Here is a 12,866-nt window from a genome sequence, read left to right on the forward strand (position 1 = left end):
TTTAGACGGCAACGAGACGGGGAAAAATGGGAACCGCAAGGCTGAGGGAGAAGATGACAATTCACATTGTCTCAATCCCCCCCACCAAGCCAAGGTTACCTTTTTGACCTCTCGTCTAGGTTGTCCGACTGAAAAGAATGATTTAGTTTATTTACAATATTTACAATGCGCGTAAATCGCCTTAATAATGGCAAGTAGATCACCGTAAATGCTTGGCAAGTATTGCCGTAATATAAAAATTGATTTTATGAAAATATTTACAGGTATTGCCAGTCGTAAGGGATACTAAAAATATTAGAGTTTAGTCACCCTTTTCAGGTTCACTTCTATCCTGGGACTTCGATCTGGATCAGCCTAGAAGTGTATAGTTACCGCTTACGAACTAATATTACAAGATACTGTAAAAATAATTTCGTAATATTTACAATTAATAATTAAATACAAATATTTTTTTGAAAGTCTGAGGACTGTAAAGGAGTAATACTATTTAAAAATTTCGATTATTCAGTCTGCCAACTGCTCCCAGACTCGACGCTGTATTTAAAAATTATTACAATTGGCAATAATAAACGAAATGAATGAATGAGATGAGTATGAATTTGATGGAAAATATTGTTGGAGTATATCCATTTCGGTAACGCATGATAAAATTTTTTTATCAACTACTTAATGTATTAGTTCACTCAGGTTATAATAAGTAATATTTTCTTGTTGTTTGAGTAAGAGATTTCGATTATGATTAGCCTCTTCCGTTGACGACAGTGAGTTTAACGTTGCTGAATTAAACTGATATGTCCTTGAGGAGAATGTGTGAGTTATTTCACTTGAATTTATTTTCCACGTATTTTCTTTCGAGTTCACTTGAATGTCAGCTAACTGCCAAAAATCTAGTCCAAGAATGACAGGAGTAGACAGTCCTGGTACAACAGTCAACCAAGTGATAATATCGTGGCCGTCTAAGTTTATCCGGAAAGGCGCACCACCTCGTGTTTGTGTTGATTTAGAATTAGCCATAATGACCTCACGAGCATCTTTGGGGCCTGATATGAGTTCTTGCAGTTGGTTTTCTTTGATGTGTTCGTATGCAGCTTCAGAGATGTAGCTGCGTCCACTTCCACTGTCCAGTAATGCGTCAATCTTGTGTCGACCAATAAATACGTTGGTGACCATCTGACTGACTCTTGACGGAGCTTTCAGACTCGCTGAAGAAAATTTTCCGCAAGGTTCAACTGTGTTGTCACAAACAGCTGCTGAATGAGTTGATGATTGACTGTAAAATTTTGGAGCTACGCCCTGTGTAGTTTTAATTTTATCTTTAGCGGTATGTGCTTTTTGATGTGTCGTTTTTACTTTAGGTGTTTTACTATTATTTAATTTATTTATTTTTGTGACTTGACGAGGATTCAATGTTTCCGAATTACTTTGAATGTTATTTATCGAAGGTGCGAAGTGGATTAAATCGTCAACTCGAGTATTTTGAACGTCGCCGTCGGTCTTATCTGTGTATTTTATTTTGGGCTGATTGTCAGAATTCTTTATAGATTTTTGTCGCACTTTTAATCCTGCTTTAATTCGTAGTTTATCAGTTGTAGGCGCACAGCAAAGGTCAGAAACGTGACCAATTCGGCCACAACGACCGCAGACAGGTGTATTCTTTACAGAAGTTTGTTGTGCCGGAGTTGTATTTGCTGAAGAATTGCTTGACGTTATTTGTTCTAATCTTTCCAGAAATGATTCAAAATTATTTAGTAAAGCTGGAAGCTCTAAATTTGAATCATTTGCTCTATTGTCAGACTGCCTTGAATTTCGATGACAATTACAATTATTTTTATTAGAACTGAGTTTTTTTTTCTGTGATGCATGTGGATGTGCGGTAGTTATAATGTTGATTGAATCAAAATCTGGAGAGTCTTGGATACAGTGATCGACGGGACTACGTGCTCTTTGTTTATTTGAGACATTGTTGTTGGAATTGAGTGCGTTAGCCGTCGCCTGCCAAGCACTAACACGTGTAAATAATTCCGCATAATTCGAGATATTTTCCCCTGCAAATTTTTGCAAAAAACACGAATTGAACCGCGCGATTATTATGCGAATTTGCTTCGCTTGCGGTAACGGCTCCTCCAATTGCATAAAAGCTCCTTGCATCCGGTTCACGAAAGATACTCCAGTTTCGTCATTACCCTGCTTAGTTGCGTAGATCTCTTGCAATAAATCCTCATCGGTCTGTTGCGTTTGCCAGATTTTAAAATAGTATTTAAAAGTTTCCCAATTAATAAATAATTCTTCATTTTGATAATACCACTCAAGGACGTTACCGTTGAGTGTATTGGTTACAACCGTAGGGAAATTCTCGAAAGGAATGTCATAGCTGCGCATACGTTGTTCTATAGTTTTGATGTATTTTCGTGCATCAAATGACGACGTACGATTCCGAGAAGGAAAAGAAATATTCCACGATTTTACAAATCGACTGATTTCGTACAGATAAGTAAAATTAAAGCCCATTGCGCTCGTATATCCAGTTGTCACGTTGTGTGGGTGATGGAACGTTGCAGGCTGCATATGTGCTGGTATCATATTAGATGGTAGTGGCTGCGTGTGCACATACGACGGTAACGTATGAATTGGTAGTGGGACCGTTTGATGCGCGTACGGTTCCTGCGCAGGTGCTTGATGTACAGCTGATGACACGCTGCTTGCTTGAGACGATTGCACGTATGATTGCGGGGCAAGATGGCCAGCCGTGAGGAGATTTGCTGCCTGTGAGACAGTGGCCGTTGAAAACAATTCTCTGGGCATCAATGTGCTAGAAATACAGCTATTTGGAAACGTTAAATTATTTCTAGCTTGTATTGCCGTTCCCGAATTCGATGATATCGGTAACGTATTGGAAGGTCGTGAGATTGTACCCGTCAGTGACGACTCTTGGCGTGCGGCTTGCAAGGCTGCAGATTCAGTTTGTAACTGAGCTATAGCATTTGATAAGACTGCTATTGAGCTCGCATTATTTATCTGTGCAGTTGGATGGCCAATCATATTATTTACAGGAATGTCGTTATTATTATTCACTGTACTGTTGTGTATACCTCCCGTGAGGTCTAGCAAATCATCAATGGCACTAGTCGTAGGAATTATTGAACTTGATGCTGGATTAGTCGGAAAATGAAGTAGATTGTGACCAATATTATTATAATTATTACTAGTAACTGCTGGAAGTGTTCTTGGAATCGGTGTCCTCGGCAACATGATGTGATGACTAATTAAGCTATTAAGATTACTGATAATTACAGAAATTTTATTCTAATTACAATTTTAATCTTCGACTAAATCTTTGCAGAAAAATAATTTATTTAAAATTATCCGATTACTATTAATAAATCTTCGAGTTAATAAATTATTAAATTTTAATTAATGAATCCCTGATGACTAACAAATTTTCATTTATTACTGCAAAGATTTTATTTGTAGTTTGCTTAAGTACTTAATTTATTTTGTCGAGCAAAAGATATTTTATTTTAAATCGGAAACGAGTATAATAATCTTTTGTGTTACAAATTAAGTTATTTACTGGACTTAGAAAATATACGAATAAATTTTTATTTTAAAATTTTAAGTGTTTATTTTGCGTTGTTATTATCAAGTAAACTGTAAGGTAAATAAACACTAACGTCTCATATTATGACGCGTGTAGCTAGTATACGCTCAAGGTCACAGAACAACGGAATTTCTTTAAGAACGAACCAGCACACAAAATTACAAATATTATTTGATATGATTTATAATAAATAAAAGAAATTTGGATATTAATTATTTTGTGAAATTAGATGCTGGTGATGAATGGTAAAATGAAATGAAATTATGAGTGTAGGGAAATGATATTTTTTAATACTGGTAAGAAATTTAATTTAAAATTGTGACTAGAAATTTGGTAAAAATTTTGGGTAAAGCCGTGAGAAAAATTAATAAAATTTTTCGTTGCCGGTTTGAACTACTGCAAAGTCCCTGTTCGAGCGCCAGTTGAGACAAATCGCTTTTCGTCTTCGCGATTTTTACCAGCAGCCACCAGAATTCGCGGGTTGAACCCTGGCTTAGGCTGGCCTCTAACAAATTTTATTTTACTTGGACAGAGCAGTGGGCTGGGGTTCTTGCAAAGCAAAGACCCGCACTTATTCAAACTCGGCAACGTATGAGAAAACTTATCAACTTACCTCACGGCTTATAAAATTATAGAATATTCTTGTTGATGGTCAAATTACTATTTGTAACTTAATTAATATTTATTTTATCAGACTATTCGATAAGCTTACCAGAAAAATAGGAAATAAATAGGATGAACAGGTAATAGATACAGTGAATGATTAACAAGTGCAATGATTGTTTATTGCCAATTATAATAATAAAATTTACTTACAAGAAAGTGCAAGCGCTGGATGTAATGTAGACAGATAGGTGGCACAGTATAATTTTATATCGCGAATATATCGCCGGTAACGTACAGTAATATTTAATTGAACTAACTTTGTTTATAATAATCAGTAAACTTGGACAGTAAAGTATATCGCAAGAAAATTGCCAGTAATACAACTATAACGCAAGTTAATTTCCCGATTTACAAAGTAGTTATTCGTATTAACAAAGTCGCAAATAAATTGCTATTATATGACAGTAAAACTAAATTATACGTCTTATCGCTAATTGATCCAGGATCGAAGTGAAGTTCAATCACCGTAAGGTCTTAGGGCTGAGTTTTTGGGCTCGCTCCCCACTTCCCCTCACGGTCATGCGTTGAGGTGATAACTAGTCATGTGACCATGGCACTATGACTAGCTTTAGGTGGTTTAGACGGCAACGAGACGGGGAAAAATGGGAACCGCAAGGCTGAGGGAGAAGATGACAATTCACATTGTCTCACCATAAATTCATTGTAAACTCACTGTGATTTCATTCTGAAAACCATGGAGACTAGACTACTCTAATTTCTATGTCTGAAAACATTGTCATATTACGCTGTGGATTCATGATCATTTTACTATCAATCTATAACTCTTTTACCATCGATATACGGTGTTTTAATCGTATTTTCACAGCAAGTTCTCCAGTTTTCTGCCGTAAAAAAATTTTTATGAAATTCTTCCTCTCGTTTCTATTCTCTATCAGAATTTCTAGTTATTATGGAAACTTATAGTTATTATAGAAACCTTGAATTTCAACGGATTTACTTTACGTTAAATGAATAAGAGAACGTTTTTTATGTATACGTGTTGGCTTTTTGACAGCAGAACACACCCAACGATTTGAGTTCGGAGTGGGCAAGATTAGTAGTATATAGATAGTTATCTTTGATATGAATAAAAATAATCATTAAAAATGAACTTCATTTGTAGATTTAAGGTATTGTCAAGTTTTAGACCAAATTAATAGAAATTATTAAGATAGAAGGTTACGTGAGCTTTGAATTAAATCAGCGAGTAAATATATGGCGTTACAGATGCCATAAGGGCGTATACCTGCAAAATATACCGCTGAAAAGTCATAAGGACATATAAAAATGTTTTTTTTTTTTTTCCGGAAATTGACGTAATTATTCTATAAGTATGATAGGGACGAAACAAATTTAGTTTCCGGAACTAACGTGATTGTGACCATCAAGTATAAAATGATAACAAACGTTCGAACTTAAAAACAATTTTTTCGTTAGCTGAAAAAAAATTTTAATTTGGAAAAAAGAATGTTTTCTAAGTTTGAAAAAGAGTGAAATTTTGAAAAAAAAATTTTTTTTAGTTTTATACTTTTAGAACATAATTACATTGATTCCCGAAAAATAAACTTTTTTATACGCCCTTATGGTTCTCGGTACCGATTTCAGGAACCATAAAGGCGTATAAAAAACATTCGATTTCTGGAAAAAATTTTTTTAACTTCCCGCAAAGAAAATTGAAAATTTTCAAAAATTCGGGAAGTTATTGGTTTCGGTCCGATTCGCAAAAACCGAATTTCCATCAGATTTTAACGTTTTGAGGTTCTAGGAAGTTATCCTGACTAATTTCACGATGATGTCCGAGTGTATGTATGTGTGTACGTACGTACGTATGTATGTAAATATTCATAACTCTTGAACGGATGAACCGATTTTGATTTTTGAGATCTTATTCGACGCGGCTTGTTAATATCTTGAAGCTGTAAAAATTTGAGCTTAATCGGTAGAGTGCGTTTGGAGATATTTCAAAAATGTTCTATTTGGATTACTTTTAATTTGCTTGATGGATTGATTCCAAAATCTAATCAGCTCTAAAATTTTAGAAGCCGCGTCGAATGCCACCTCAACCATCAAAATCGGTTCATTCGTTCAAGAGAAACCGTTGACGAAAGAATTCAAAAAAAATTTTTTTTTTGGTTTTTTGAAATTTCTCAAAAACGACTAGATAAATCAATTTCAAAATTTGATCAGCTTTAGAACTTGATAAAACACGCCGATTGCCGCCTCAACCATCAAAATCGGTTAATTCGTTCGCGAGATATCGTGGTAGAAAGAAATGCTAAAAAATGATTTTTTACAAAACAATGGCATACAAAAGTATTTGCGAGCTCGAAGAGCTCGAAAATGTATTCACAATAATGTTTTTGAGCTCAACGAACTCGAAAACAGCGGGAAGGTTTGGGGCTGGCCCGCAGGGTTAACCGATAGACCGATTTTTTTGTCTCTATTATACTTATAGAATATAATTACGTCAATTTCTAAAAAAAATTTTTGTATCTACTTATGGTTCTGGGGTGCCATAAGAGCGTACAATTTTTTATACGCCCTTATGGCATCAGTAACGAGATATAAAACATTGGGAAAAAATGTGAGAATCAGTGATTTTTTAAAATTTTCGATGATGATAGTATTTAAACTAACGAAACGATTGCAATAATTTACGTAGCGATCATCGAACACTACGAACCAGAGGACCAGTATGAGTTTTGGAACATATTAAAAATTGCAACATACGTTAACTGAAAAAATGAAGTAAATTTTTATTTTTTCTAATTTTTCATCGCTAATATTTTTCGAACTTATTAACGAGATTTCGATGTTTGAGGCGGTATTTGATGGAGCTTTTCAGCCTTAAGCGCTAAAATATCATGAGAATCAATCAGTTTTGTGATTTTTGAGTTCATTAGACAAAATCACTTTTTGAAATTCTTTTGACTTTTTGAAATTCTTTAGAGCTGATTAGATTTTCAAATTAATTTATTCGGTATACTACAAGTTATCTCAAAAAATTTTATTTTTTGAATAACTTGAAATTTACGGTACTGATCAAGCTTAATTTTTCACAGCACCTAAAAATAAATACCCCACTTCGAATGTCACCTCAAAGTTCTGAGTCGGTTTACCCCTTCGAAAGTTATAGAATATTTACATACATACACTCGGACATCATCTTGAAAACAGTCAGGAAAGCTTCGTAGGACCTTAAAACATTGAGATCTCTTCAGAACTCGATTTTAAAAATCGGACCGATACGTAGGGGAGGGTGGGGCAGAGCGGCCCCCCTAAGCCAATTATTATTTTTTGTGGCTTTCAACCATAAGATCACTTTACTTTTGTCCTATTTCGAACAAATTTATGGACATTTTGCCAAAATTCTGAATAAAAAAAATTTTTTTTTTGTGGGGCAGAGCGGCCCCCCTCCAAAAAGTGATAAAAAAATTTTCTTTTTCGTTTTTTTTTTTTTTTAAATTGTTTTCATCATTAAGAATGTATTTCTTACTCTTGACAACTATTTTTGGTTTTATATTACTCGAAAATAATTTCTTAAAGCGTAAAAAATCGTTCACTCTCGATCACCTTAATTACTAATTGCTATTTAATAAAAAAAAAATCAATTCTATAATTTTACTTTATTTCAAAAATTTATCAACTAAAAAAAAAAATTTAATTTTTATAAATTTTTAGTGACTAAATTTGCCTCTTACATAGAGAAACGGCCGAAAAATATGAAAAAATAATTTTTTCGGAAGTTTCGGCTGGTCCATTTTGCCCCAGGTGTTATGCGTAGGGCTAGAAATGTGGAATTATGATAATTTTTTTTTAATTTGACGATAAAAATATGAAAAAATCACTTTTTCAAAATTTTGGGCTTGTCCATTTTGCCCCAAATGTCATGCGTAGGGGTAAAAATGCGCAAACACATCGGATTTATAGTAATTAGTCGAAAAAAAAAAAATTTTTTTTTTGGTCAAAATTTCAGGGGGGCCGCTCTGCCCCACCCTCCCCTATATACTATATAGCAGCGCTTAATATTTAATCTGCTTTCACGCTATTCAGCATGGGACTCAGTACCATTTTAGCATGGCTTTGATTACTATGCTACAAAGTAATATTTACCAGTAGCATGATTACTATGTAGTATAGTAAATATTACCAGAAGAATGGTAATCATTCCTATGCTACATCGTATCGATTCCTATGCTTTAAAAAAATAGGACTGATTACCATGTAGAATGGTAATTATTACCATTCTCTTCTCTCTGTGTAGATGGACTATTTTTATTTTTGTTAATGGTGATTTACTTGAATAAATAAACGATAATTTATTTAGCAAAACTAACGTGCTTATAATTTGTTGTTATTAAGTGATTTTATGTATCTTGAGCGATTGAATCCGACTAACCAATTTTTTAGCTATTTTTCAATATATTGCTTTTATTTTATTTTTTCCGAGAATTTGATTAATTATCATAATTTAGCATAATCAATTACGATGCAGCTGGAAAAAATTTCTGAAATAAAGTTTAATCTGTTGCCTTGTGATAATTACACTGCACATTGTAATTTCTATTGGATGGATTAAAAAATTTATATGTTATATAGGTATCTTTTATTATAATTTCTGTAATTCTTACTGTCCTCATGCTAATATCACTATAGTATATTTTTCCCATAAATTGTTTTGGGCAAAAAATACTGTAAAACTCTGATTGTTTTTGGAAATGCATTCTTTAGAATTTTTTTCCTCGATAATACATAATTTTCAACTTATTTTTCATCCAAAATTTTATTTTATATAGTTTAGAACAGAATACTATTGAATCCAAAAAGACTGATTAGAATACAGGGACGGTAAACTTGAACATAGGGCGGGAATATACATGGTTGGTTTGTAGGATCGATTAATTAACTTTTTATTTGTCCGCTAAAATAATTTCCGAATGACAAAAATTATCTTTGACGATTCTACTCTTCATAGAAAGATATTTTCATAATTCTTAGATAAATACTCTAGCCATTTAAATTTTCCAATTAACTTACGGTTCATTTTAGCGAGCTCTTCCAACACATTAGCCGAACTTTAAACTAATACCTGATATTATGAAAATATTTTTCATCAACTTTGTAATGAGCATAAAGATATTCATCTCTTTTTAGTTTATAAAATCGAAAAAAATAAAATAACGGTGCAATACTTTAAACAAAAAGCGAGTTCAAAGATTCTTTGCGCAACACTTGCTATAATGTAATAAATTTTCAAAAAGAATGAAAGTTTGCCTTTATTAGTTTTTCAACTCGATCTTCTAAAAAAATATGACTCACGATAGTTTACTATTTCTTTTAAATTCCATATCTCAGATATGTATTAAGGGCGGAATGGGGAGGGGCAAAATGGGTTGTCCCTGAAATTTTATAAAATCAATTTCAAAATCACTAGGGGAGGGTGGGGCAGAGCGGCCCCCCTGAAATTTTGACCAAAAAAAAAATTTTTTTTTTTTCGCCTAATTATGTAGAAACTCGATATGTTTGCGCATTTTTACCCCTACGCATGACATTTGGGGCAAAATGGACAAGCCCAAAAGTTTGAAAAAGTGATTTTTTCATATTTTTATCGTCAAATTAAAAAAAAATTATTATAATTCCACATTTCTAGCCCTACGCATAACACCTGGGGCAAAATAGACCAGCCAAAACTTCCGAAAAAATTATTTTTTCATATTTTTCGGCCGTTTCTCTATGTAAGAGGCAAATTTAGTCACTAAAAATTTATAAAAATCAAATTTTTTTTTTTAGTTGATAAATTTTTGAAATAAAGTAAAATTATAGAATTGATTTTTTTTTTATTAAATAACAATTAGTAATTAAGGTAATCGAGAGTGAACGATTTTTTACGCTTTAAAAAATTTTTTTCGAGTAATATAAAACCAAAAATAGTTGTCAAGAGAAAGAAATACATTCTTAATGATGAAAACAATTTAAAAAAAAAAAAAACGAAAAAAAAAATTTTTATCACTTTTTGAAGAGGGGCCGCTCTGCCCCACAAAAAAAAAAAAATTTTTCAAAATTTTGGCAAAATGTCCATAAATTTGTTCGAAATAGGACAAAAGTAAAGTGATCCTATGGTTGAAAGCCACAAAAAATAATAATTGGCTTAGGGGGGCCGCTCTGCCCCACCCTCCCCTATTATAAATATAATTGAGCATTCTTTTTAATTTTTTTTTCTGTTTTCGAAAAATTTGGTTTTTATAAAAAAAATAGTTGGAAATCAACTTAAAAAAAAAAAAGTAAATTTACAAGAAAAGAACTTCCAGTGTCAATTAACTTCAGATATATTATAATAATCAACTTGAAAATTTTTACAATTTTTAAGTTCAATTAATATTTAATTATTTTTTATTCCTTTACTTTAAGCTACCCATTAAATCTTTTGCTTTAAAGTTAATAATATATAGTGATTAACAATTTAAAATAGTCAAACTTTTTCAAAAATCGAAAGTGTTCATGATTTTTGTTTTATAAGAATTATAAACATTTTTTTTTCTTCCTTTGCATCCAATAATTATGTGAAATGCAATTTTTTTTCATCTGAATGACTTTTAAGACAATTTGATTTAATCAAATTTATTTAAATTACAAAAATTTTTTTTCACCTTTTTTTGGAACTACCTTATTTTGCCGATAAAAAATGTAAATTTTTCTTCACCGGCATTGAAAATTTTTTCTGTTTTGTTTGAATATCATTGCAAAAAAAGAGTTAGCGAATTTGAGTCCCCAAAAATTAAGTATTTCCTTAACCATCACGCCCCCTCCCCCCTCTCATATATTATTTATTACCCTGAAAATTATGGGTAGACCCATCATATTGCCATAACAAGCATAGTGTTTCTCGAATTACGATAAATTATAATAAAATTTGTAGATAAAAAACAAAGGAATGATTTTATCGAAAGACGAAAATTATTGTTATGAGCAGTGTTTTATTAAAGTAACGAAACACAGCGAAAATGTATTAACGGATGAAAATTATAAGCCACTTACTTTTTGAAAATGAAGCAGTAGAAAATCCAATATATAATAGTAATAATATCATTGTAATAATTTTATGAGGGCGATACATCTGATTTTTTTTATTGTTTAAATATTTTCGGAAATGATGAATTCTTGTGGGAAGTATTAAATTACATTGGACACTGGCTATAGCACTTTCATAAATATCACTGTTATTTGAGGTCATTTTCAGCCTCATTTATAACCTTATCATTGTTTTAAAATCACCATAACTCCGTTAATCCACCAAATATCAGTCGCATGATACTACTTAATTATTAATCCATTAGAACGATTACTTATAAAATTTTGTTTTTATTAGATTACACGCGAGTACTAAAATTGACGCATTTCTTGGCAAATATAATTCAGACTAGGAATTTCAGTGAGCGTCGTAAAGGTAGTTCGTAGGTTTACGTGGGCGGTTCCCATCAACGCGCAGCAAGGGGTTGCTACGGCCGGAGAGAAAAGGGTATGTGAAACAGAGATGTACTGAGAGTTAGACAGAGAAAGAATGGGAAGGAGCGAGAAACGGTCGTGGAAAAATTTTTCAAACTACCCTCGTAAGCGTGATGCCGCGTCGAGACGCCCGGCACTACTGAGCGAACCGAAGGAAAATTCAGAGCCCGTTGGGGTGTTGCTACTGCTGCTGCTGCTGCTGCTGCTGCTAACGCTACGCACACCCATTAAAATCGAAAGGTCACATTAGTTAGGTGGGGATGGAGCGAGATAAGTTCATATCTTTGTGTTTTATGTTGCCATCAAATTGGAAACTTTTTAGAATAAAATATCAAAATTATTTTTCAGTTAATTATAATTTAATAGATGTTGATATTTTAGTATTTCGATTGATATTGATAGTCATTTTTCTTTCTGGGAAAATTATTGACGTACGTAAGAAAATTTGTTCCATAATATTCTCTGAATCGTACAATTATTGGATATTTTTCATTTTCAATGCCATCAGCAAAATTATTTTTATTTTTGGAAAAAAATTTTTGTAAATGTAGACTTCGTAGGTCATCCCCAGAATTTCATGCTGTTTCAAAACTCACAGAGTATAACACAGCCCCTATTTGCATGCGATTTAAAGATATTCGGGGATTGAAAACAATAACTTCCCAAGTTTTTCGAAAATCTTCGATTTCCATAGCGGAAAGTTAAAAAGGGCAGACTATAAATAAAAATAAAACTGTTCCCTTAATTGAGACCTGTACGAACGTCAAAGGTATTTCTCTAGATTCCCAGCGGAGAGGTCACGAGTTCGAAACCTCAGTACAACCGTGTATTTATTTTTTTTGTCATATCAACCGCAAAAGTTGGATTTTCGAGCAACTCGAGTCCTAATATTGGAATTCGAGACTGGTAGGCAGCAATGGTAACTATATTATTTATATCCTGATTGGAATTCCAGTGCGGCTTGCCGAAATACTGATTCGGGACTATATCCCGACTAGAAATTTTGGTGAGGCTTGCCGAAAAATCAGTTTGGCCCGAACTAGGCTTGCTTAAGTAAGGCAAGCCTGATTCGTATCTAATTAGATTTCCATGAGGCAAA

At 32.9% G+C, this 12,866-nt stretch overlaps 1 protein-coding gene across 1 annotated transcript in view; it reads right to left on the reverse strand.

Moving 5' to 3' along the window:
- LOC130666780 (uncharacterized) overlaps window positions 1-11,931 on the reverse strand; it is a 29,484-nt gene extending 17,553 nt beyond the window's left edge. Inside the window, exon 1 of the mRNA XM_057468043.1 lies at window positions 11,300-11,931. Coding sequence (XP_057324026.1) covers window positions 11,300-11,507 — 208 coding nt within the window. The 5' untranslated portion in view covers window positions 11,508-11,931. The remainder of the gene's footprint in view (window positions 1-11,299) is intronic.
- Between the last annotated feature and the right edge of the window lie 935 nt (window positions 11,932-12,866).

Source organism: Microplitis mediator, chromosome 4 (genome assembly GCF_029852145.1).
Source record: "Microplitis mediator isolate UGA2020A chromosome 4, iyMicMedi2.1, whole genome shotgun sequence".
In the NCBI taxonomy this organism is placed as follows: Eukaryota; Metazoa; Arthropoda; class Insecta; order Hymenoptera; family Braconidae; genus Microplitis; species Microplitis mediator.